The sequence below is a fragment of the Dipodomys merriami genome, unplaced genomic scaffold, assembly GCF_024711535.1.
Source record: "Dipodomys merriami isolate MVZ:Mamm:240054 unplaced genomic scaffold, mDipMer1.0.p SCAF_106, whole genome shotgun sequence".
Lineage (NCBI taxonomy): Eukaryota > Metazoa > Chordata > Mammalia > Rodentia > Heteromyidae > Dipodomys > Dipodomys merriami.
This window is the reverse complement of record NW_027202338.1, coordinates 24,061-50,993: the sequence shown is the minus strand read 5'-3', so window position 1 is coordinate 50,993 and position 26,933 is coordinate 24,061. Positions and strand designations below refer to the sequence as shown.

Below are 26,933 nucleotides of genomic sequence, written 5' to 3'. Positions count from 1 at the left end.
AGCATCACCAGGCCTCCAAGCAGCACAATGAGGCCAATGTGCAGACTACTGCACCTCGCCACATCCCAGGGGCCCCCACGACAGGCTGAAAGTAGCTAGGGTTAGCTCTCCATCCACCAAGAGTAACACGAGGGAGTTTGGACTACTCATCTTTTGCATGACTTGCCAGTCAGCATAGGACCAAAAGACCAAAGGCATCCCCAGTGGAGACAGTTTGCGGCCACCCCAACACAAACCCTGCAGGGAAGGGCCGGGGCCACAGGCTCTGAAACTGGGTGATTCGACTTGGAAGGCTTCTGGCTCAACGCCCAGGGGCAGGGCCCACACCCAGGAACATCCGGTGCAGAACTGGCAGGGCTGGTGTGTTGACAAATGGGTTGTTTTGCTTTTTTAAGACAGAATCTTGCTATACATGGGAACTCCTGCTCGTTAGATCTGATGGCAGGCCTCGGCCCAACAGGCAGGTGGGAGAATGGCGGGGAAGCATCTGGGCCCACAGGCAACAGGGGCAGTGAGGGAGGCAGGGAAGGGCTTCCTGGCTACATGAAGCCCCTGCAGCTTGCTTCTGAAGTCACACCCTCAGGGTTTCTAGGAAGAGCTGAGGGAAGGACACAAGCTTTTTTGTTCCCAGGAGAGTCCAAAGCCATGTCAGGAAGTGCCATGTCACACCTGGCTGCTTCTGGGAGCCGGGCCAGCCTCCTGAGTCACCGAAACAGAGGAGTTGGGGCTGCCATCTGACCCCAATGGCATATAGAAGTTCAGCCTCTGGAAGGGAACGGAACATTCACAGATGGACAGAAGGGCTAAGCCTACCCTGGAGCTCCTATTAGCACGGGCATGCAGGAGATGCAATGGAAGGCAATAAAGGTCTGTTGGGTGTACACCAGATGGCAAGGCTGAGCGCTGCTTGGCACAGTTACACTGTGAAGATGCAGAGGATGCTTCTCCTGGGCCTGAGTCAGAAGGGGCCGCTCACTACATGGTGTCCTGAGATAATCTTGCTAGAGTATAAATTAGTACCAGGGAAACAGAAACCACATGCTAGAAGTTAGTTTAAAAGAAAAGGACCTTTTTTTTTTTAATTAAACTTATAGCTCTCTTCTTTCAGTATCCTAATTTAAAAAAATCCTTGTTTCTACTTTAAAAAACAAAACACAACACAACTTAAACAAATGAACAAGGGAAAATTATGGCGACGACTGCTGGGATGAGAAAGGAGACTCTGGGGCTCTGCACCTGGAGGCCAGCAGCCACCAAGGTGGTGAATCAGCTTCCAGCAGAGCCACCAGGAGTGGCAGGTGCCTTCTCTGCTGGCCTGCCCACCTGGGTAACATGCAGCAAAGCCCTAATGATCTCACAGTTACTAGAAATCACTCTATTTAAAAGCACACGGTCCCCGCCCACCCACCCCATTCTGGTAGCAAAGCCGTCACAGGACATATGTGTTCTTCACCAGCTGCTCCTTGTCATCTGCAGTGCTCCAGACAGCTTGAAGTGCTTGCTCCTGCCTTCTTCTCGCCAGCCGGATCAGGCAGACCACAGAAGCTCCCAGGAGAACGATCAGGACCATCACAAACAGTCCCACCAGAACCACAGCTGAGGATGAGAGGAGATAGGTGAGAGGAGGAAGCACACAGCCACAGAGGGCCAGCAGGGAAGTAGAAGCATGATCAAGTAGTAGAACACTAGCCTTGAGCAAAAAAGCCTTATAAGAGAACCTGGGGCCTTGAGTTCAAAGTCCAGTTCCATATACATGCACACACACACACACACACACACATATATATACACACACAGAACAGACACAAACAGCTGGGCACCAGCAGCTCACACCTGGAATCCTAGCTACCTAGGAGGCTAAGAACTAAGGACAGTTTAAAGCCAGCCTGAGCAGGAAAGTCTGTGAAACTCTTAGCTCCAATTAACCACTAAAAAGCCAGAAATGGAGCTGTGGCTCAAGTGGTAGAGCACTAGCCTTGAGCAAAAGAAGCTTAGGGATAGTGCTTAGGCCCTGAGTTCAGGCCCCAGGACTGGCACCAAGAAATAAAAAAACAAAAACAAAAAAACATGCATACTCATACTCCAATGATCTCTCACAAAAGCCCTGTACGGGAGTTCCAGGCCAACCAAACACAGGTGCAAAATGCTGACTTTGTGGGAGTGGGGTAGAAACATAAAACCCCAAAGGCACAGTATCCAGCAACAGAGAATGGATGAAGTCAGGGTGGAGTGAGGGACCCTGGTGCCTTAATTGTCCCCAGTGATCCCACTGGTCAGTTAGGGTGCTTTCTTCCTGAGTCCTGTGACTTTCCTGTAAAGGCACCTGGCTCCCCTCCTCCACACTTCACATCTCAGCCCAGCACTGGGGCTATTCTCTGGCCAGCTCCACCCCCAGCCTAGGAAGCCAAGTTCCAGCTTCTAGAACAAGGCAGACTTGCAAGGCCAGGTATTAGCTCCTAGGCAGAAGAACAGGTCAAGAAGAAGCCAAACCAGTAAGGCAGGACTCAGGCTCAGAAATACCAATGGGAGGAAACAGCCTCCTCAGGCCGCACTGCTTGGGGCCTAGGCTTCAACTTTCTGCCAACCCTGACCAACTCTATACCCCACAGCAGTAAAGTTCCCTCCACTCAGGCCAGCCTCAGGCCCAGGCACCCAGGTCCACAGGCCTCCCGAGGAGGGCCTGTTTCCAGCCACACCCGGCCTAGGCGAGACTTGGGGGAATGCTTGACTCACACCTCCTAACCCAAGTACAGGGTGACACCCGGGGTAGTGGTTGGACAGTCATCTACCAATGTTGCAAGCTGTTGCCATTCTCCACCACAAAGCCACTTATACTTAAAGATAAAGACAACACGGGCCTGCAGAAAACATGCCTGAATAGAGCTGAGTCAAAGATGGCAGACAATGGGCATATGGGAAGAGGGGTAAGAAGTTACTTACCTTTGCTGCCGGGGGTCAGGACAGGATACATCTGTTTGCCTGGAAGAAAACACATTCCTCCTTAAGAGGTCTGCCCATGGTCCTCCCCACTGCTGGGCCCCTTCAGAGTCTCCCTAATCCTTGAGGCCTTCGCAGAAATTTTTCCTTTTTCCTGACAGACTGCATTACAGGCTTTCCAGGGGCTCCGAGGCCTTGTCCACTGCTGGGGCCCACAGGACAGCATCAGTCAGGCTCTGGTTCTAAGGGATGGAAAAGGGTTTAGGGTTGTGGGGTTCAGGGTCACACACTCACCAAAGCAGTGCTGCATACAGGCCTCCTGGGAGAGGTAGCTGTTCTTGTTGCCCCGACAACCGCCATAGATGAACTTATCACAGGAATTCTTCTCAGAATCAAAGTACCAGCGCGGGAAGGCAGCCCGGCAGGGCCCTGTGAAAGCCTTGGCTGCACAGTATTCTGGGAACAAGAGCAAGAGAGCCTGATAAGCAGCAATTAGCAGCTCCTACAGGAGATGGAGCAGTGGGCTGTGGTCCACAGAGATCCACTTCCCCCCCCATTTGCCTGCCCCACAGTTCCAGGCACTTCTGGGCAGCCATGACTGCAATCTGGGGACTATACTGTTCAGCCTGTTCCAGGTCCTGACTGAGCCCCTGTGAGACCCATCCCAGAACTCTTGCTTCATCTATAGATCCACGAGGCCTTGTGGCAGCAACTTGCCCACAGCTGTGGAGACGTGAGCCAGGGTAAATCAGGAATCACATACTAGGCTGCCTGACTGGAGTCTTCTCCACTGGCAGTAAGCTTCCTAACACCCACTGAGGCCTGTCGTAACAATCCCAAGCCCAGACAGCAAGCACCTGGGAAGCCAGCTCTAAATACCCCACCTGGTAAAAAAACAAAAAAACACAAAACACAAAAACCCACGTTTTTAAAAGTTCTACCTTCATAGTTGAAACTATCCTCGGAAAGGTCACTGGAATCCTGTCTTCTGGGAACTGAAACATAAATACCGGTGTCAGGAACAGCGACAGACACTGGACATGTCCTTGCAGGGCCCACAGAGGGATACAGGGTGACTTGGGGGGGGGTGTCCAGCCCCTCCCTGGCCCCATGGCCTCTAGTAACCCCAAGGCCAGTCTCCTGCAACCTCATGCGTTAACTGGGAGCCACCCCGCCATTTTCAGTGTGATCACAAGTTGCTCTTGCCTGTACTCACTGACACTGGGACAGTTCTCTCCAGTATGAAACCACAGTCAGTTACCATGCCAAGGCCCCAGGGCTCTGATGACCTTGGACAGGCTAGCAAGAGTGCACATGGGACCTGGATTCCTGGCATAGTAAACCAGAAAGTAGCTATAACTCTGGCAATCTGCAAGTCAGCCAACCCCTGGCAGCCAATGAATTCCCAGAAGAGCCCTGCTATCAGAGTAGGTGGGCCTAGACTACAACCAGAGTGTTGGCACTGGCCACCAGGGTCCACTTGGCCCCTGAGGGAGGTAGGGTGGAGTCCCTCCCTCCAGGCAGGGCAGGGCAGGGCAGGGCAAGGCAAGGCAAGGCAAGGCAGGGCAGGGTCTCTGCTGGGCCTGGCTCAGGGTGCACTCACCCAGGCTCCTGCCGCAGAGTCCCTTAAGCATAAAGAAGGAGCGGGGCAGCTGCTGTGAGCACTACAAAGCAAGCTAACACAAAGCTCGAGATCAAGGACTGAGGTGACAGGAAGGGTGGCAGGGCAGAATTTAGCAGAGAGAGGGAGACCACAAGACAAGGACAATAGGTAACAATGGAGAGCCATGCAACAAGGGGCTGAGGCAGCAGGTGGCACTGCCAAAGTTGGAGCCGCTCCTGCCAGCTGGACAGGGAAAAGGCTCCCCTGTGCCAGAACTCTGGAGCCAGAAGTCAGCTGCCCATTGTTTACCCATTCTGAGCCAGCAGAAGCGAGACAGCTTTTATACTTCCTTCATTCCACCCTGGGTCTTTGGAAGAACCTACCACTTGGGACAGGGGATTCTGCTCCATTTCTGCTGGCGGCATGGCTGACAACATTCTCTGCAAGGACAAGGGGGACACATAGTGAGTGACACAGTGTCCTCCAGGGCTGCCTGGAGGACAAAACTAGCAGACAGGTTGGTCAGGGTGGGTCCTGTGTGCCTTTCCACCAACTCCCATTTCTCCTTTCTGTGAGAACTTGAGCACACACGGGGACCACAAGCCTACTTCTACATGGAAATGAGGAACAGAGATTAACTAAGACCATATCTGAGGATTCAACTTGAAGTTAGCTGCAGGGAATTTTTTTTTTGGGGGGGTGTCAGTCCTGGGGCTTCAATTCAAGGCCTGGGCACTGCCCCTGAGCTTCTTTTACTCAAGGCTCTATGACTTGAGCCACAGCTCCACTTCTAGCTTTTTTCAGGGCAGTTTATTGGAGATGAGTCTCATGGACTTTCCTGCCTGTGCTGGCTTCAAACCTTGATCCTCAGATCTCAGCCTCCTGAGTAGCTAGGATTACAGGCAGTAGCTACTGGCACCTGGCTTGGGAATTATTATTTAAGCCAGAGGGTTTCCAGGGCCGAATCATGTTTAATTGTATTGACTTATTAACAAATGTTAAAGAATAACACAACAGTGTAAAAGTACCTAGTATCTCTGAATACACTTAAAATGGTTGAAATGGCACTGGGCATGGCGGCACATTCCATAGTTCCTGCTACTAGAAACGCTGAGATAGGATTACTTTGAACCCACAAGTTTGAGAACAGTCTTGGCAATATAGTAAGACCTTGTTATAAAATTTTAAAAGCATATGAATTTTAAAAAGGGGAAGGGGGGCTGGGAAGGTGGCTCAGTGATAGAGTGCTTGCCTTGCATGCATAAGGCCCTAGGTTCGATTCCTCGGCACCACATCAGCAGAAAAAAGCCAGAAATGGCGCTGTGGCTCAAGTGGTAGAGTGCTAACCTTGAGCTGAAGAGCTGAGGGACAGCGTAAGTCTGATCAAGGTACATTGTGTAGTAATAAAAACAAAGCTTATAATCTTCAGTTTCATGTAGTATTTGTGTTTCTTTTTTTAAATTTCATTTGAGGCAGGGTTTCCCTATGCTGCCCAGGCTGGCCTCAAACTCCTGGGTTTAAGGGAGCCTCCTGTCCTCTTCCCCAGCTCCTGAGTAATTAAGTCACCTGCCACCAACCCCAACGCAGGATGCATATTTGATCTCCACGAGCTAAAGGGGTGGGCAGAGAGGGCAGCTCCGAGGGAGTCCCAGGAGGCCTTGTGCAGAGGTCCTGGGCTGGACTGACCTGACCTGATGTCATTCAATAGGAACTTCACCAACCAGCTCTCCCATCTCCACCAATCAACCCCCAGCAATCTGGCTAGGAAGTTGGCCCACATGGCCTACGGTGGAGGCACAGGGATGTGGCTGGTCCCCTGGGTGGTTCCAGTTCTCATTACAAATTAATAAGCCAGCGTCCTCCTCCCACAGGAGAGCTTGTCTGTCTAGAAAAGAATATGCTGTGCGACAAGCTGCAGGGACGAAGAGCTCAGGCACCTTCTTCTCTCCCCCAGGCTCCGGTGAATGCCCACACCCACAAAAGAGCTGCCCAGCTTTTGTGGCTGGGCTGCACTCTGGCCCACCTCCTGGGAGATGCAGAACCCGCCTTAGGTCCACTGTCTCATGCTCCTTTCCTCAACACTTCAACCCTCTTCCTGGGAGGATGAGAGAGCAGAGTAAAGCTGCTCATAGTTGATGAGAAGAAACAAAAGTGAGCTGGGTGCCAGTGGCTCACACCTGTAATCCTAGCTACTCAGGAGACTGAGATCTGAGGATCATGGTTCAAAGCCAGCCTGGGCAGGAAAGTCTGTGAGACTCTTTATCTCCAACAAACCACCAGAAAACTGAAAGTGGCACTGTGGCTCAAGTGGTAGAGCACTAGCCGTGAACTGAACAGCTGAGGGACAGTGCTCAGTGCCACAACACACACACACACACACACACACACGCACGCACACACACACACACACACACACACACACACGAAACACAAGTGGTGTTTTCTTCAGTTGCCATCTCCTGACATTAATACCAGTTGTTACCCAAAGGTGAAGGGCTGGCCTATACTAAGTCATAGCTGCCTCTCAGCTCTTCAAACTCTTGCAAAGGACAGGCAGACTGCGCCTTCAGACATTGGGTGACTGCCAGCCTCTTGTGACCACTGTGCTGTAGACCTGAGGCCACTGGGAGGTGGCTATCGTCCTTTCTTTATACACAACTTAAATGAGCTCATGTGATCACTGCAGAGTGTAAAGCCAGGGGGGTGAACAGACAGTCAACACACACCTCTAACCAGCACAGAGGCAGGATTTATCACCAAATTAGAAGAAAAGAAAAGAAAAGAAATGCCGGATTGTGGCTCACACGTATAATCGTAGTGACTCAGGAGGCCAAAATCTGAGGATTGCGGGTCAAAGCCAGCCCAGGCAGGAAAGTCCATGAGACTCTTTTTTGTGTTGTTGTTGGTCGTGGGGCTTGATCTCTGGGCCTGAGCCCTGTCCCTCAGCTCTTTAGCTCAAGGCTAGTGCTCTACCACTTGAGCTACAGCACCACTTCTAGTTTTCTAGTGGTTTATTGGAGATAAGAGTCTCATGGACTTTCCTGCCCGGGCTGGCTTAGAACAGTGATCCTCAGATCTCAGCCTCCTGAGTATCTAGGACTACAGGCGTGAGCCACTGGCGCCCAGCTTTGTGAGACTCTTATCTCCAATTAACCACTAGAAAACTTGGAAGTGGTGCTGTGGCTCAAGTGGTAAAATGCTTGCCTTCAGCTGCAGAGCTCATCAGGGAGGGCGCCCAAGCCCAGAGTTCAAGCCCCATGACTAACAGCAGGTAGGCCCTGAGTTCCAGCCCCAGTACCAGTGCATGCATGACACCCCCCAAAAAAATTATCAAGACAAGTTGCATGAAGGCTGGGGGAGTATTAGCTCAGGTACAACCCACAAGGCCCTAGGTTCAAAACACAAAAACAGAAAAGCTGCAGAGAGTCCAATGCTAAGGACTGCCTGAGAGCCAGTGCCTCCCTGCCTCTTCCTGGCTGTGTCACGGGAGGGGGGGGGGGCGGCGCCGCACACTGCTGTATCTTCAGATTTTATTTAAACTTTAAGGCTGTAGGAGTCAACATTTTTTCTTTTTCTTTTTGTTGTTGGTCGTGGGGCTTGAACTCTGGGCCTGGGCACTGTCCCTCAGCTCTTCAGCTCAAGGCTAGCACTCTACCACTTGAGCCACAGCACCACTTCTAGCTTTTGGTGCTGAGGAATTGAACCCAGGACCTCATGCATGCGAGGCAAGCGTTCTACCATTGCGCCACCTTCCCAGCCCGAGTCAACATTCTCTTCTTCCCTTTTTCCTATCCATGCTGGTGTCTGCCAATGGTACTGTGTCCCCACATATCAACATCAATGTGACAACACAATTCCTCACAGGCCAGGGCTGGAGAAGCATGGATTCCAGTGCACATGGTCCAGGGGTAACTCTTCTTTTTGTGTGTGTGTTGGAGGGGGGGAGAAGGGGGACGGGGTGTCTAAGACTTGAGACTTGAACTCAGTCTAATGCTTTTGCTCACTGGCTAGCACTCTAACAACTGAGCCACCTATAGAGCTAACTTGTAACTTTGAGAGCTTTTCACTTCATCTGTCCTATTATACCTCTGGGTACAAAGAACCCAGGAACAGGGCTGCCTGTGTGAGTGGATCAGGATATCATGGTTTCCTGGGCCAGGCTGGTGAGGCATCCGTGCTTACCAGTGTTCAAGGAGGGGAAAGGTTAGAAGAGATGGTGTTTCCATCCTCCTGCGGACATGCTGTTAAAGCACTGTGTGGCCATCAGGACCTGCACACTGAACCCATTCAGTCTGCTTCCGAATCCCCTTACTTTCCCTGTAAGGAACCAGTACAAGTGGCAACAACATCCCTATAAACAAACTTCTTCCCAGACCACCATCTTACCTGTGATGCCAGCACATTTCTCAAGACACTCCTCCTTGCTCAGGAAATTATTGTCATTGCCCTCACAGCCTCCATACACAAATGGGTGGCAGGACCTGTCAGTGACATTGTACCACCACCTGGGGATAGAGGCCCGGCACCTCCCCACCACCTTGGTGACCAGGCAAGAGTCTGAAAGACAAAGCAGAAGCCATTGGCTATGTTTATGTCATTGACTGGGAATAATATTGGACATGAAGGGTAGATTTGTGTTTTTGTTGGCAATGGGGATGAAATTAGGTATTTCTCAAAACTACTACACAAGATTACTACTATACACAATACACAATACACAATTACACTATACACAATAACCTATGCACTCCACATACACCAATAAGCAGCACAGCAGAGAAGGCATTCTGTACATCCTGCGGAGCAGAGTGGTGCATTCATGTATTCCAGCACGCTGAAGAGCAAAGTCAGAGAATGAGAAGAGTTCAAGGCCAGCCTATGTAGCGCTGTCTCAAATGACTGAAGGGGAAGAAGGAAGAGAAAGAGAAGAGAGGGAAGAAGATAAGAGAGGAGAGGAGGATAAAGGAGAGGGGAGAAGGAGAGACATTCTGAAGCAGGAAGCTTTCATGTAGTTAGAGCATTCCTTGTCTGAGTGTTTCACAAGGATGAAATCATTCATCACCTGAGACAGGAAGTGGGTGAGTGGACACCTGGGGCTGACAATGGGGCTGGAAAGTAATTGCAAATGGACACAGGAGTCTGGGGAATGATGTCAATGTTCTAAAATTGCACTGTTGTGACAATTCTGTAAAATGTTTAAAGAGAAGTATATTTAAAATAAGATTTTATGGTAAACAAATTTTTAAAAAATAGTAAGGGCCAGGTACAGTGGCCCTTGCCATATTCCTAGGTACTAGAGTAGGAGACAGGAGGACCATCTGACAACAGGAGTTCAAAGTTAGCCTGAGCAACATAATGAGACCCTGTCTTTAAAAATAAATAAGTAAATAAAATATACAGGGCATGTTTTGCCCAGAAAAACATCAACCAGAACCAGGTGGCATACACCTGTGCCAGGAATTTTTTGACAATGTGCCAAAGGCCACAAAACATAGGATCAAGCAGGCCCAGAGTAAACAAACTGCTGGGGGTGGGGTCTGGTCTAAGCTAAGCCATCTACAGCTGAAGGCAGCACTGCTAATCAACCTAATGGAGAGACAAGATGGACAGGACCCTCCGGATCCAGGAAGGAAGGGCTGGAACAGTGACAGCCCCACCCTCATCCCATGCTCTGCCAAGATTAAAGTGCTGGCACCCCAGCCTCAGGTCCTATTGGGCCTGCCTGGGAGAGCATTCTGTACAGACAGCTGCTCACATCTGCTAGGATTTGTCTCACACTAGCTTCACAGCTTAGGTTCAAGCAGCTTCTTTAAAGCTGCTAGGTAAAAGAGAACTTCACTGTCAGTGACAGTATGTATGGGCAAGATGGCACACAAGGGTCATAAATTGTTCTCACTGGGGGCTGGGAATGTGGCTTAGTGGTAGAGTGCTTGCTTAGCATGCATGAAGCCCTGGGTTCAATTCCTCACCACCATATAAACGGAAAAAGCCAGAAGTGGCACTGTGGCTAACGTGGTAGAGGGCCTTGAGCACCTGAGCAAAAGAAGCTCAGGGACAGTGCCCAAGCCCTGAGTTTAAGCCCCAAGATTGGTAAAACAAAACAAAACAAACAAACGAAAAAATACCAGGCACCGTGGCTCATGCCTATAATCCTAGCTACTCAGAAGACTTCAATCTGATGATCGTAGTTCAAAGCCAGCAATGCAGTAAAGTCCCCGTGAGACTCTTTTCTCCAATGAATCACCAGAAAATCTGAAATGGCACTGTGGCTCAAAGTGGCAGAGTGCTAGCTGAGCAAAAGAGCTCAGGGATAGTGCCCAGTCCTGAGTTCAAGCCCCATGACCAACCAAAAAACAAAAACAAAAAGAAGAAGAAAAAAAGAAAAAAAATGAGGGCAGATTGAGATAAAAATGTAAATATTTGCTTATTTCCTAACCTCTCACTTCCTACCTCCTTCAAGAGTGACACGAGGTCTAAGGTGCACATCACTTCTAATGGTCACAAAGTAAGCAGCCACCATCCAGGCTTGGGGTGACTAAAACCAGGCAAACAGCAGGGCTAGTATATGAAGCCACCTGACCTTTCAGGGAACTTTGGAGCCAATACCAGGACCTTCAGAAGGTAAGAAAAATCTACATCAACAGGCAGACAGTAGGAAAAGCCACAAAACTGAGTTTTCTAAAGCCAAACCATTCCTGAGTCTCTACCACTGCCTGAGGCCACCCTCTTCACCACTCTGCAATGACTGTTTTCCCTCACACTTCCAGGACAGGTTAGTTGACCACAACAGACCCAAAGCTACAGCTAGGGAATCTGGCTGGACATGCCTTCAGGAAATTATTCTTTAATGGTACTTCTATTACTAAATGATAAGGTGACTGCTCCTGAAAGCTAAGTGTCAAGTACTTTTCTGTCATTGTTGGTCTTCATAGCAATCACAAACAACAACCAAACAATAACAGTTCTCTCTTCCACCCATGCGCTCTCCCCACCCCCACACTTCAATCCCATTCCTATGTTCACAAATGCCAAGATACAAAACTAAGAACAACCTATGCACTTTCAAAACACAGATAACCCAGAAAAATGCTGAAATTCCAATGCATTTACTTTCTTCCTTCCTTCCTTTCATTCTTTCTGTTGCTAGTCCTGCGGCTTGAACTCAGGGCCTGGGTACTGTCCTTCCTTGAGCTTTTTTTGCTTAAGGCTAACACTCTTACCACTTGAGCTACACTGCCATTTCCAGCTTTTTCTTTCGTTTTTGTTGGTCGTGGGGTCTGAACTCTGGGCCTGAGCACTGCCCCTTAGCTCTTCACCTCAAGGCTAGCGCTCTATCACTTGAGCCACAGTGCCATTTCCAGCTTTTTCTGTTTATGTGGTACTAAGGAATCGAACCCAGGGCTTCATGCGTGTTAGGCAAGCACTCTACCACTGAGCCACATTCCCACCCTCAAAATATTCACTTTCAGGGCTGGGAAGGTGGCTCAGTGGTAGAGCGCTTGCCTTGCATGCTCGAGGCCCTGGGTTCGATTCCTCAGCACCACATAAGCAAAAAGAAAAAAAAAGCCGGAAGTGGTGCTGTGGCTCAAGTGGTAGAGCGCTAGCCTTGAGCTGAAGAGCTGAGGGACAGCACCCAGGCCCAGAGTTCAGGCCCCACGACCAGACCCAAAAAAAAAAAAATATTCACTTTCAAATGAGTTAAGAAAAAATGGACCAGAAATGGTTAAAAGCGCCCATTATCTGAAATATGAACCTACGGTACAAAATCCAGGCAGGTATTTGAACTGACATTGTGAACCCAGGGGTCTGTGGGCGTGGTCAACAGGTTTCTCGAGTTCTTGGGTCACTGGAGGTTTAACAACCAGCTCTTCCTTACACTACCAGCTGTAATGACAGATCTGCAGTCACCTTCTAACAAGGGTAATAGACAAACTTCAGGCTCTGCCTGCTTTATGGGTTTTAGACAGCAAAAAATTATTCTCTAAAAATGCATAATGGCATCTGTGCCTATTTTGAAAGTTAATTTTTCTGGTTCTTTTTTTTTTTTGGTCAATCATGGGGCTTGAACTCTGGGCCTGGGCGCTGCCCTCAGCTCTTCAGCTCAAGATGAGCACTCTACCACTTGAGCCACAGTGCCATTTCCAGTTTTCTAGTGGTTAGCTGGAGATAAGAGTCTCATGGACTTTCTTGCCTGAGCTGGCTTGGAACTGTGATCCTCAGATCTCAGCCTCCAGAAATAGCTAGGATTACAGGTGTGAGCCACCAGCACCTGGCTGCAAGTTATGCTTACAGTGAGTGGTATAGGAGATGGAACCCTATACCTGCTAATCAAGTGCTCTTACCATAGAGCTACCTACTTTTTTTTTTTTTTGGTCATCAGTCATGGGGCTTGAACTCAGGGCCTGGGTGCTATTCCTGAGCTCTTTCACTCAAGGCTAGCTCTCTAGACCACTCTGAGCCATAGGTTTTCTGGAAGTTAACTGGAGAGAAGAGTCTTACAGACTTCTGTTCCCAGGCTGGCTCTGAACCACAATCCTTGTATCTCAGCCTCCTGAGTAGCTAGGATTATAGGTGTGAGCCACCAGCACCCGGCTACATTTTTTAAAAAGCACTGCTAGGGTTTGAACTCAGAGTCCATACTTGCTAAGCAGCTACTCTACCACCTGAGCCACATTTCTAAGCCCTTTTTGCGCTATTTTTAAAAATAAGGTCTCAATTTTTGCTCAGGCCAACCTGGACCATAATCCTAATTATGCTTCCTCATCTGAGATGGTAGGAGCACAACACAACACCCAGCTTTTCCTTTTTTTTTTTTTTTTTTTGGTTGGTCGTGAGGCCTGAACTCTTGGCCTGGGCGCTGTCCCTCAGCTCTTCAGCTCAAGACTAGCACTCTACTACTTGAGCCATAGCACCACTTCTGGCTTTTTCTGCTTATGTGGTGCTGAGGAATCGAACCCAAGGCCTTGTGATGCAAGGAAAGCACTCTACCACTGAGCCACCTTCCCAACCCTGCAGCTTTTCCTCTTGAGATGGGATTGCAAGAACTTTTTGCCTGGATTACAGGTACCAGGTGGAAGAAGATTGAAGAATTGTGAGTTAAGAGTCCAATATGAGCTACATAGAGACCTTGTCTCAAAAGCAAGATGGGACTTTCTGAAAGGGGTGACATTGACTAAGATGCCTTGTATTCATTTACTACTTCTCCTGGGGGCAATGCTCAAGTGCTCAAGAGCACTAGTCTAGTATGGGTAAGGCCTGTAATTCAGAGACAGGCAGGAGGATCTCAAGTTGGAGACCAGTCTGGGTTGGCAAGATTATTTCTAAAAACAAAGCTTGTTGGTTTTAAATGTAAAGAAAGTATTCATTTAGCACACTTCCAGTTAAGACCAGAGCAATATTGAGAAGTTATGTGTTTAATCATTTCTTTGCAGTTCTCATGGCCCTTTTATCACCGCTCAATGTGAGCCCCCTCTGATGCCTCCCCTTACTGGGCTGGAAGGGCTTCCAGCAGCTGTCCTAAGCAGCCAGCCTAGGCTCTTAACCTCTCTCTCCAACAAGTTCTGAGCTGCTTTCCCATTGAGGTTCCTGCTGGCATTACTTGCCCTGAGATGTCACCAGGTGCCACAGCACCTTCCTGGTTTCTGGGAAGGGTGACAAGAGTTCCCCTGCACCATAGCCAGCGCCTCTTCCTCCACTGGTAGCACTGGGCAGGAGCACATTACCAGGCTACCACACTTTCCCTGGGCTTCATTTTGGTCCGGCTCTGGCCAGTTCCCGCATTACTCATTTTTGTGCTGTCACATAAGTTTATGGTAGGGACAAGGAGGTCGCCATTTCAGGCTCTACTGAGTCCATGACCTGAGGGGCAGACAGGAGTAAAATTACCCAGCCCTGCAGGTGGGGAGCTGTCTGGAAGCTCAAGTCTGCAGTACTTACAGCTAATGGATTGTGCTTGCATGCGTGCATGGTGACTGACAGGGAACCAGAGCTTAAGTGAAATTATGTGTGTGGAAAATGGCCTGCACCGAAGCTTGCAGGGTAAGGCGCATGGTCTCCATTCTTCTGTCACCACAGCATGAAGAACTGTGTGACCATGGCTGCGTGTCCATGAAACTATTTATGGACACTAAAACTTCATTTCCTCTAATCTTCCTGTCAAAATATTCTTCTTTGGATTTTGATCATAAACCTTCATATTTCTAGCTCAGGGGGCCACATGCAGGCGGCACTATATGCTAGTCTGCCAATTCCTCCTTTAGAGAAAATTTTTAGAGGCTAGGTGTGTGGCTTAGTGGTAGAATGCTTGCCTAGCATGCATGAAACCCTAGGTTCGATTCCTCAGCACCACAAAAACAGAAAAAGCTGAAGTGGCGCAGTGGTTTAAGTGGTAGAGTGCTAGTCCCAAGCAAAAGAGCTCAGAGATTCTGGGTGCTGGTGGCTCACACCTGTAATCCTAGCTACATGGGAAGCTGAGATCTAAGGATTGCAGTTCAAAGCCAGCCCAAGGAGGAAAGTCTGTATCTTCAGTAAACCACCAGAAAACCAGAAGTGGTGCTGTGGCTCAAGTGGTAGAGCGCTCACCTTGAGCTGAAGAGCTGAGGGACAGTGCCCAGGCCCAGAGTTCAAGCCCCAGGACTGGCAAAAAAAAAAAAAAAAAAGTAAAAAAGGAAGAATGCTGTTCCAATCTTCCATCCTGGAACTTGGCTCCTCTCTTGTGTGGGGTCAGAGACTATGATGTGGACTGCCATGCTCACCCACCCCCTTCTAGCAGCCAACTCCTCTATCCTCAGGTGTATCCTTGGGCAAAAAAACGCTGCTGTGCACCAATTCCCTGCTAAGAATAACTCCATCCCTCTCATCAAACCACCTATAGTTGAGGGCAAATATCCTCAGAGACTTGAAAAATCATATTTTAGCCTGAAAAGTAGGAGTGGCTAAAGGTATCCTCAGTGCCATACACATACCAAAAAATGTCTGTAGTTATTTAATTCAAGTTACAAAGAATAGGGAGCAATTACTATTATACCCACAAAAGTGCTTGATAGTTAAGTTCACAGACAACAGTCAATAATTCACCATGATGGCTTTTTCTTTTTGGTCGGTCATGGGGCTTGAACTCTGGGCCTGAGTGCTGTCCCTCAGCTCTTCAGCTCAAGGCTAGAGCTCTACCACTTGAGCTACAGCACCACTTGCGGTTTTCTGGTGGTTTATTGGAGATAAGAGTTTCACCGACTTTCCTGCCCAGGCTGGCTTTGAACTGCAATCCTCAGATCTCAGCCTCCTGAGTAGCCAGGATTACAGGTGTGAGCCACCGGCACCCAGCTTCTTTTTCTTTTTGCTGGCAAAATAACCAGAGGCACCCACTTAAGGGAATATTTGGAGCTATTTGAAATACGCAATTTTTATGCATGTGCTGGTAGAGAAAAATATCTAATACCATGAATAATAATAAGGGAAACAATGGCTTATATTTATGGGTTTTTTTGTTTTTTTACTTACCAGTCCTGGGGCTTGAACTCGGGGCCTGAGCACTGTCCCTGAGCTTCTTTTGCTCAAGCCTAGTACCATTTTCGGCCTTTTCTGTTGATGTGGTATGGAGGAATCAAACCTAGGATTTCTTGCATGCTAGGCAAGCATTCTACCTACCATTTAGCCACATTCCCAGCCCCTATTTATGCTTATTTTTTGGTGTTGGTACCATCTTACCCTTTTTGCTCATTTCTGATGCTCTACTACTTGAGTCATACCACCAGTCCAACATTTTGCTAGTTAAAGGCAGATGGGACTCTTGTAGATTCCTACCCCAGCTGACTTCCAAACCTTGATCTGAGCCTCATGAGTAGCTGGGATTACAGGCATAAGCCACTGGCACTCAGCTCTTTCTAAGAATTTTAATTTAGACACATACATGACTCTACTACCAGACAAGCACTGAGCTACAACATGCCTGGGCACTGTCCCTGAGCTTTTAAAAACACTCAAGGCTAGCGCTCTACCACTTTGAGTCATAGTGTTACTTCTGGTTTTCTGTGGTTCATTGGAGATGAGTCTCATGGACTTGCCCGTCTGGGCTCCGTTTTTTTTTTTTGTTGTTGTTGTTTTGTTTTTTTTGGTCAGTCATGGGGCTTGACCTCTAGGCCTGGGAGCTGTCCCTCAGCTCTTCATCTCAAGGCTAGTGCTCTACCACTTGAGCCACAGCACTACTTCTGGTTTTCTGGTGCTTAATTGGTGATAAGGGTCTCATGGACTTTCCTGCCTGAGCTGGCTTTGAACCGCAGTCCTCAGATCTCAGCCTCTTGAGTAGCTAGGATTACAGGTGTGAGCCACTGGCACCCAGCTTGGGCTGCTTTTGAACTGTGATCCTCAGATCTCAGCCTCCTGAGTAGGTAGGATTACGTGTGTGAGTCACCAGAGCCTGGCTCAACAGGGGTTTTTATATGGGTGGGGACCAAAGTTCTTTTTTTTTGTTTTTTGTTTTGTTGGTCGTGGGACTTGGACTCTGGGCCTGGATACTGTCCATGAGCTCTTCAGCTCAAGGCTAGCATTCTACCATTTGAGCCACAGAACCACTTATGTTTTTCTGGTGATTAATTGGCAATAAGAGTCTCACAGACTTTCCTGCCTGGGCTGGTTTGAACCCTGATCATCAGATCTCAGCCTCCTGAGTAACTAGGATTACAGGTGTAAGCCACCAGCACCTGGCTGTCTTTTTGTTTTCTTTTCTGTTTGAGTCTCAATCTCTAGCCCAGGCTGACCTCAAACATGAGATCCTCCTGCTTTTGCTTCCAAAGTAGCTGGGATTACAGTGTGCACCCATAATATCTGAGCGGAAAACTTCTTAACTGTTATACTGGGATTTGAGGTAGCGTAGATTTTAACTATCTAGGGTAAGCCGAGTACACTGAATGGGGACGGGGCCCTTGTCCTCCCAGGATTTGCAACTGAGACTAAAACAAAAGTACACAAGATAAAATATTATAATCATGCGAGGCAATAGTGGTTCATGCCATAATCCTAGCTACTCAGGAGGCTGAGATAGAAGGTTCCAGGTTCAAAGACAGGCTGGGAAGGAAAATCCATAAACTCTTACCTCCAAATAATCAGCTAAAGGTCAAAAGTGGGGGCATGGCTGAAGTGGTACAACACTAGCCATGAGTGAAAAAGCTAAGACAGCACAAGTCCCTAAGTTCAGTCTCTAGTACTGGTGCACATGCACATACACACACATAAATAAACACTGATACATTTAAGTCCAACTAAACATAACTCACAGACAACAGAGAAAGCCAAAAGAACCACCTCTAGCCAATCAGAGAACCATACCAACCCAAGCATCCTCCATCCCGTGGTCTTCCTACAGTGCCTCCCGTGACCTGGTCCACAACCTTCCCTTAGGGTAAGCCAGCAGTGAACATGCACACTGGGCACAGGAAAAGGAGAGAGTGACAAGGTGGGTGGGAAGGAACAGTTCCCCATATGAACTTAAGTCTTTTGCCTAAGAAGTGAGATCTTAGGCTTTGTGTCCATGAAGAGATACCAGTACCAGAGAGTTTATCAAGGCTATATTTGCTCTATTTTAGTTTTCGAGACTGAATTATGTCCTGGGCTCAAGTCCTCCTACAACATTTGCTAGAAAAGCTGTTTGAATTACACAGGCAGAAGTATAGAGCAATTGCTCTATACTTTTTGTTGTTGGTGGTGGACTCTGGGCCTGGGCACTGCCCCTCAGCTCTTCAGTTCAAGGTGAGTGTTCTACCACTTGAGCCACAGTACCACTTCTGGTTTTCTGGTGGTTTACTGGAGATAAGAATTTCAGGGACTTTCCTGCCTGGGCTGGCTTTAAACCTCAATCCTCAGATCTCAGCCTCCTGAGTAGCTAGGATTACAGGTGTGAGCCACTGGCACCTGGCTATGCTCTATACTTTAGGATCAGCCTTGTTTTATGGTGATATGTAAACCCATCTACTCTGGGTATCTAAATACTTGTATTGTGAATTCTTTGTTAATAGTACAGAAAGTTATTACTTGTCATTCTACGTTTGGTATCTGGAAGTTGTCATTAACAGCACAAATTCAGAAACTTTTAGAGTAAGCTCTATGTATTTATGAGGAAAGAAGATTTACAATGACAAATCCAACTTAAATTACAAGAGTCATAAAATCTTAGTGTTTTAGATATCAAATTCTGACACTTTGGATAAAGGTGTTTAGATGTACAAGTTTACATTTCATAAACCATCAGTCCAGTACACACCACCACACCTACCCCCTGACACTTCATATTTATCACAAAAGCAGGAGCATAAATTTTTTTTTTTGGGGGGGGGGTCCGGTCATGGGCCTGAACTCTGCGCCTGGGCACTGTCCCTCAGCTCTTCAGCTCAAGGCTAGCACTCCACCACTTGAGCCACAGTGCCACTTCCGGCTTTTTTCTCTTTGCTTATGTGGTGCTGAGGAATCAAACCCAGGGCCTCAGGCATGCAAGGCAAGTGCTCTACCACTGAGCCACCTTCCCAGCCCTTGGAGCATAAATTCTTCCATTACCTACATACATAGCTGGACTTATACAGCCCACCTTCCCAGTCCTTGGAGCATAAATTCTTCCATTACCTACATACATAGCTGGACTTATACAGCCCATCAGAATAACTTGGCAGGAGTTCCAGGCCAGCCTGGGCTACATAGAAAGTCCAGGCCAGCTGGAGCTACTGAAACAAACATACAAATCTTGGAAGGAAACTAGTAATTCACAGCATTTGTTAACCTGTGTTAATTAAGGACCACTTACTTAAGTTTAATTATTTATTTTTGCAAGTCCTGGGGCTTGAACTCAGGGCCAGAGCACTGTCCCTGAGCTTTTTTGGCACAAGGCTAGTTATCTATCACTTGAGCCACCAATGCCGGGCTACTTCTGGTTTTTGCTGTGATTAACTGGAGGTTAGAGTTTCAAAGACTTTCCTGTCCAAGCTGGTTCTAAACTGTGATCCTCAGATCTCAGCCTCCTGAGCAGCTAGGATTAACAGCATGAGTCACCGGGCACCAGCATCATTTATTTTCTGATGTAAACTCATGGACTTTTCCCTTGAAGAGGGCCTCAGCCCTTTTGTCAATTTAGAGATGCTTTTCCTAATTGTCTCATGACATTTTAATCCCATTTATTAATCTATTTATAGAGTGACCCTTTGAAAAGTCACAATCTACTTTAATAGCTGTTTCTTTCATCTCTTTAAGAATATACAGTAGGGCTGGGAAGGTGGCTCAGTGGTAGAGCGCTTGCCTTGCATGCCTGAGGCCCTGGGTTTGATTCTTCAGCACCACATAAGCAAAAAGATAAAAGCCGGAAGTGGCACTGTGGCTCAAGTGGTAGAGTGCTAGCCTTGAGCTGAAGAGCTGAGGGACAGTGCCCAGGCCCAGAGTTCAAGCCCCACGACCGACCCAAAAAAAAAAAAAAAAAAAAAGAATATACAGTAGACTTTAAACAACAGATCCTGAGAATTCAAGTGTAGTAGAGTACTTGCCTAAGACATGAGGTCCTGGGTCCATTTGCTCTCCAGTACACCAAAAAATAAAATCATTGTAGATCCACCTTAAACATTTGTTTGCAAAACATCTACATTCTTGCCCTTATTTCTAAAGTAGTTTCCAGGCTAGGTGCCAGGGGCTCATGCCTGTAAACCTCGCTGTTCAGGAGGCTGAAATCTGAGGTTCTCTGTTCAAAGCCAGCTGGGGCAGGAAAGGCCATGTTTTCTCCAATAAACCAGCAAAGAGCCTAAAGTGAAAGTGTTAGTCAAGTGGTAGAGCACCAGCCTTGAGCAGAAAATCCAGGCCCTGATTTTTTTTTTTTTGGTGTGTGCTGCAGTACTAGCACTAAATAATAAACTGCCTTGTCTTAAGCAGGACCAGGCCCCCCAATCCCTTTGTGAAGCCAAGAACTATGGAAACTGCAACCCAGTGGAACCTTCCAGCTGACCACGAACTCCAGAGGAACTTCAGCATTTATCTGTGAATAGGTGTGACCACCAGGGCTAATTGGATGTCTGCTGCAAAATTAACCCCAGCTGGGAAACTGGCTTAGTGGTAGAGTGCTTGTCTAGCGTGCACAAAGTCCTGGGTTTGATTACTCAGGAGCACATAAACAGAAAAAAACCAGAAGTGGCGCTGTGGCTCAAGTGGTAGAGCAAAAGAAGCTCAGCGACAGTGTCCAGGCCCTGAGTTCAAGCCTCAGGACTGGGGGAAAAAACGCCAGAGGTTTTAGAAACTGAATATCCTCTGCAGGCCCAAGTAGGCTTTGGAATGAACAATATTGGGCTCAGCTCCAGTGGAAATTCCCAGGAACTATGAAGAGAACTAAAAGTCAAGTAACCATTAACTCCCGTAGACACAGTGAAAGCCACTGGCAGCAGGAACTACAGCTGACCAACTACATCTAAAGGAACTTCCAAGGTTCTACTTTGAAGAAAAATATTAGCTGGGCCGAACAAAAACTGCATATCTCATAGCCCTCCAGACCTGAGGATTTGTCACCTGGGAAGAAATATTTTAAAAGTCATGCCTATCTGCAGTTGCCTACTATGGAACTGTTCCCTTCTATACAGCAATAACCCACATATAGTCATTAGACCATTTGTAAGTGCTGTTAGGTGTTATCTACCCCCTTTATTGTTTTTTAAATTTATTTTGTGCCAATCCTAGGGCTTGAACTCAAGGCCTGGGCGCTGTCCTTGAGCTTCTTTTGCTCAAGGCAAGTGCTCTACCAATTAAGTCATAGCTCTACTTCTTGCCCTACTTCCTGATTAATTAATTCAAACTGTGATCCTCAGATCTCAGCCTCCAGAGTAGCTAGGATTACAATTGTGAGTCACCAATGCCCAACTTCTACTTTCTTTTATTAAATGAAGCATAATTCTTCAGGAGGGGCTACAACCAAAGGCTCATTTAGAAGCAGAATCCAAGCTGCTAAGGAAAGCTGAGATGTGAGAATTATATCTCAAAGTCAGTCTAGCCAGATAAATCCAAATGACTCTTTTTTTTGGGGGGAGGGGGGTCAGTTGTGGGGCTTGAACTCAGGGCCTGGGCACTGTCTCTGAGCTCTTTCTCTCAAGGCTAGCATTCTGTTAGCACTGCACCACTGCCAGCTTTCTGGTGGTTAACTGAAGATAAATCTCACAGATTTTCCTGCCCAGGCAGGCTTCTAACAGAGATCCTCAAATTTCAGCCTCCTGAGTAGCTAGGATTACAGACAGGAGCCACTAGTAGTACCCCACTCCAAATGACTCTTATCTCCAATTAATCAGCAAAAATCTAGATGGGGAGGCATGGTTCATGTGTTGAATGCCAGCTGTGAGTGAGCACTCCAGCCCAGAACCCAGTAATCCACCAAAAAGGCAAGTAAAGCTGGGCTCCGGTGGCTCATGCCTGTAATCCTAGCTGCTCAGGAGGCTGAGATCAGGACTTGCACAAGGAGGCTCTTGGCTCCAGCCAAGAGCTAAGCTCTGTGGGAACCTGGACTGATATTCCAGTTAGTTTCTGAGATTTTTGTATTTCCAGGCAAAGCCAAACACCGAAGTTTTCACATTTAAAAAAACCCTACAACTCCAGAAACCATGCAGTGGCTTGTAGTGGTTTGAGGCCTCCAAGAAGGAGTCAATTTTCATCGCAGACTGGAACATTTAAAAACACCATGCGGGGGTAGAAGATTCCCCAGTGACCAGTTAGCTAGCTTACCTGGCTTCAGGATTACTGCCCTCCGCTACTCAAGTTACCACCATTAGCAAATTTAGCACAGGACGCTGCTCAGACTTGCTTATCCCACCCCTCAGAAGCTCTTGGAAAGATCTATTTTGCTCTCTCACATCACTTTTCTCTAACCAGAACCTGGCCCTTCAGCTTTCAGACCATTCTCGAAACCCCCAGCAGCGGACTATATCAGAGCAGAAGGTTTCTGCCCACTGTGTCTGGCCCAAGGATCCCTGGGCCTCACCTCCATTCCTTATCTGGTTCTCAGCCCATCCCTCATCATCACTGCTAGTGATTTCCACACCCACGCAGGGAATCCTCCAGCCTCGCCCTTCTCAGCCTCCATGTCCTTCCCCAACCTCCAGGTCCTCTCCAAAAGCCACAATCACACCTAGATCTGGTCTCAATTAACAGTTACCTCTTCAGAATGCCGATTTCATCAAACACACACACACACACACACACACACACACACACACACACACACACACACACATCTTTTCTTTTTTTTTGGGGGGGTAATCTGGTCGTGGGCCTGAACTCTGGGCCTGGGCACTGTCCTCAGCTCTTCAGCTCAAGGCTAGTGCTCTACTACTTGAACCACAGCGCCACTTCCGGCTTTTTTTCTGTTTATGTGGTGTTGAGGAATGGAACCCAGGGGCTTATGCATGCAAGGCAAAGCACTTTACCACTGAGCCCCTTCCCAGCCCCTATAGTCATATTTTATCTATCCTATTTTCCCAGTCCATTCCCTCCAGGACTTCAGCGCCAACCATCTGATGGCCCCACCACCTTTCCACTGTCCTTCAGCTCCCTCTGTTCTCTATGAAGACTGAGTTCCATGGCTGGCCACAATAATCACTTCTTAATTACTCCTTCCTCCTTGTTCTCATACCACACACACATTTGGCAGCATTGAGTGGCTGCAGGTGCCAGGAGAAACACTTCACTCTCAGCAGATGACCCTGGTTTGGTGGGAAAACCAACGCAATGGAGGGGCGGGGGGGGGGGGGGGATCAAAACTGCCTCCTGCCTTGGATGAGGCAGTTCAAGCTTTCAAACAAACAGCACTCCGATAAGTGAGGGCAGTAGTTCACCCCACCAGATAGCAGTGCTTCAGAAAGGTCAGTAGGTCCAGGCGGCTGGAGCCACTGGGAACAGAGAAAGCCTCTGGTCACTAGACCTGGCCTTGTCAGTTACTACTGTGTGACCCTCCACAAGGCCTGTAGTGTCACCAACACACCAAGCTTAAAGGACACACAGGGGATCAGAGAAGCCTAATCTGACCAAGCCAAAGGCCAGGTACCCAGAGGCACATAATCACTTCATCTGAAAAAGTCCAGAAAGGCTGAATTCTAGTTCACATTGTAATGGCAACACCTGCTTATTATTATTATTTATGTGTGTGCTGTTACTGGACTTGAACTCAGAACCTGGGCTCTACTATTTGAGCCCCAGCTCTACTTCTGGCTTTTTTGTGTTGCTTAATCAGATATAAGGTTCTCACAGCTTTCCCTGCCCAGGTTAACTCTGAACCACTATCCTCAGATCTCAGCCTCCTTGAGTAGATAGGATTATGGTCATGAACCACCAGTGCATTTCTGATTTCAGGTCCTGGAGAGCTGAGCCTCTCCCCACTGAATCCTGTCTTCCCCAACTCATTTTGTGTGGGGGGGGAGGGGGAGGGTCGGCTGTGGGGATTGAACTGGGGGGGGGCCTGGTGATGTTGAGCTTTTTTGCTCAAGGCTAGCATTCTACCACTTTAAGCCATAGTGACTCTTCCGGTTTTCTGGTAGTTAATTGGAGATAAGAGTCTCACTGACTTTCCTGACTGGGCTGACTTTGAACTGAGATCCTCAGAGCTCAACCTCCTGAGTAGCTAGAATTGCTGGTGTGAGCCCAGGACACCTAGCCCCAATTCATCCCCTCCTCCACCCCCCACTCCTTCACAAACTATTTTCCAAAGTTACCAAAAGGAACCACCTGACGCATACATCTTCCTATAACCTATTTTGTGCACACAGAGCGCAGCCAGCATGCTCCTGCCCACTTTTCCAACCTCCCATTGTGCCTCTCTCACCCTGCTCAATTCCTGCGGGCTTTCTCTCCCCCCTCCCCTTCCTTTTCCCTAGAACACAACCTAGCTTGTCTGCCCTCCAAGCCATTTGTGCTCCATTAAGTTCCCCCCAGGCCACCAATCCCCAAGGCCTAAGCACAGCTGCTTCCATTCTTCACAGTGGTGGATCAGGTGTCACCCTCCTCCAACCACCTCAGCTAAGTACTCCCCCCCTTCATCTTCACTCTCCTGGTAACTTCTTTATCTCTTAGCCACTGATGGTAGAAGCAAGAGCTCTTTTAAGTGTACGCTGTGTCTGGGGGATGGGGAAGCTGTGAACGCAGAAACCTGGCCCTGTGGGATCGCCCCGGTGGCAGCCACAAGGCCACGCAGCAAGGACTACAGATGATCAATGCGAGCCCTCTTCAAAACCCGCTGTTCTTGTCTGGAGCAGCCAGGATTGGAACAACACTGGAAGATGCCCAGCCAGCTGTTCCAGACAATTCTTTTCCCACACCAAGGGTGCTCTCGCCTGGAGCCCTGGCAAACGCCTCTCGCGCCCACCACCTGCTTTTCCTCTCCTTTCTTCAAAAAGACCTCACTGATCAGAGTCCATTTTTCGCAGGAGGCATTCACTGAGGTGGGGATGCAGGGGTGCACTCGAGGGGCTTCTTCCCTAAAGGCTAAAGCCACCATCAGGTCCCCCCCCCAACCCAACCCTTCGGGGCTTCTTGGCTTCTCTGGGCTTTCTTAGGCCCCAGAACTTTCCACGGCCGAGAAGAGGACGCAGGGAGAGTCCCCACTTCCTTCCTGCGCCATTCCTTCAGGGCCTACACCCCTCGCCTCGTCTCTCCTCCTAGAAATTTCCCTCAGGGGCCCCTTCCCCTCCCCGAAGGCTCCCCTATAAAGGCTCCCTCCCCAGACCGGGCTCCCGACCCTCACCAAGGTGACCCCCCGCCCCCTTTCCACCCCTGCGACTCTCCCCCGCACCGACCCCACCCTTGACGTCCGCCCCCCGCACCGCGCCGGGCCCTCACCGTGGATGCCTCGGTCTCCGTCGGCCGCCTCGGCCCCGGAGAGGAGCAGCGAGGCCAGCAGGGCGAGCAGCGCGCGGCCCCGCCGCGGTCCCCACAGCGGCGCCATGACCCGGCTGCGCTCGCGGGAGGCGTCGGACGCCGGCCGTTGGGGTCTCGCGCGAGCAGGTGCTGGAAGACCCCGGCCGCGCACGCGCGCTGGAGGCCCGGAGCTCGAGGAGAGAGTGGGCGGCGGTGCGCGGACAGGCCCTAGTTCTCAGTGACAACTCGGCGACTTCACTCAGCCTAGAAGCACCGCACCTCCAAATGCTCAGGGGACACCCGAGCCAATGGCGGACGCCTGGAAGTGGCTAGAAGGTGGACACCAGACACGGAGGCGGGGCGCACCTGGCAAAGAGGGACGTGCAAGACGCACGCGCAGAAGGCCGGCACCTGAGTGGTGGCTCCTCGGTGCCGCCGCGCACCTGGGCCCGCCCCTTGAGCGAAGAAGGGGGCGTGGCTTCGTAGAGCTGCACTCCAGTAGGGCACTGAGACACAGCGCGTGCGCGGAGCAGCCGGCACCTGAGCGGTGGCTGCTCTGTTTGCTTGGGCTCGCCTCTTGAACAAGAAAGGGGCATGATGCGCGTTGGCTTCGCCTTCTAAACACTTTTTGTTGCTGTTGTTGTTCGTGGGGCTTGAACTCTGGGCCTGGGCACTGTCCCTTAGCTCTTCAGCTCAAAGCCAGCACTCTACCGCTTTGAACCACAACGCCACTTCCAGTTTTCTGGTGTTTAATGGGAGATAAGAGTCTCAGGACTTTTCCTGCATGGGCTGGCTTTGAACCGCGATCATCAGATCTCATCCTCCTGAATAGCTAGGATTATGGGCGTGAGCCACTAAGTGCCTGGCTCTCCTAAACACTTTAACTTGTACAGATCAGCAACAATTCTTTACATAAAGTAGACTAAGTGGCAACAGACACAGTAGTGCACACCTGTAGTACCTACGTGGGGTGGCTGAGGAGAAGCCAGCCTCTCTCAAAAAAGAAAGCTCCTTTCTCGTTAGGTGGGAATGAAGAGGCAGGAAGACTGGGTGGGTGTTGGATGGATGAATGGGCGGTGAATGAATGAGTGAATGAATAAATGAATGAGCGAGGAAATCATGTTTCAGAAATCAGAGTATAGCTCAGTGATAGAGAGCTTGCCTGGCGTGCTTAAGGCTGAGGATTCCAAAACAAATAATCGTTGGTCAAGATGCACTTGACTTAGTAACTAACATGCTTAGTTGACACCCTTCTCATGCCTGTAATCCTAGCTACTCACGACATATGAGGATCGCGGTTCGAAGCCAGCCTGAGCAGGAAAGTCTGTGAGACTCTTATCTCCAAGTAACTACTCCAAAAAAAAGACAAACGTAGAGCTGTGGCTCAAGTGGTAGAGTGCTCACCTTGAGCACAAAAGCTCAAGAACAGCTCCCAGGCCCTGAGTTCTAGCTCTAGAACTGGCACAAAACAAAAAGATGCCCCAGCATATCTAAAATTTGACCTCGTGCAGCCAAGGCTGCCCGAGGGCTCCTGCACTTCCCGCTC

General features: G+C 48.9%; 1 protein-coding gene across 1 annotated transcript; it reads right to left on the bottom strand.

The window, feature by feature from the left end:
* Nucleotides 1–1,048: 1,048 nt before the first annotated feature.
* On the bottom strand, nucleotides 1,049–25,753 carry LOC138812203 (kunitz-type protease inhibitor 2-like). Its single transcript, XM_070000215.1, has 7 exons — nucleotides 25,370–25,753; nucleotides 8,927–9,097; nucleotides 4,924–4,980; nucleotides 3,879–3,932; nucleotides 3,232–3,393; nucleotides 2,941–2,979; nucleotides 1,049–1,596 (listed from the first exon to the last, which is right to left on the bottom strand). The coding sequence occupies exons 1-7, from the start codon at nucleotides 25,473–25,475 to the stop codon at nucleotides 1,430–1,432; spliced, it is 756 nt and encodes a 251-aa protein (XP_069856316.1). The 5' UTR covers nucleotides 25,476–25,753; the 3' UTR covers nucleotides 1,049–1,429.
* Nucleotides 25,754–26,933: the final 1,180 nt, after the last annotated feature.

Excerpts from the sequence above, each read along its gene's own strand:
- LOC138812203 (XM_070000215.1), bottom strand. The coding sequence starts at position 25,475 with ATGGCGCCGCTGTGGGGACCGCGGCGGGGCCGCGCGCTGCTCGCCCTG. Across the intron at positions 3,933-4,923 it reads AGAATCCCCTGTCCCAAGTG|TTCCCAGAAGACAGGATTCC; the intron begins GTAGGTTCTTCC and ends TTTATGTTTCAG. Across the intron at positions 2,980-3,231 it reads CTGTATGCAGCACTGCTTTG|GCAAACAGATGTATCCTGTC; the intron begins GTGAGTGTGTGA and ends GTTTTCTTCCAG.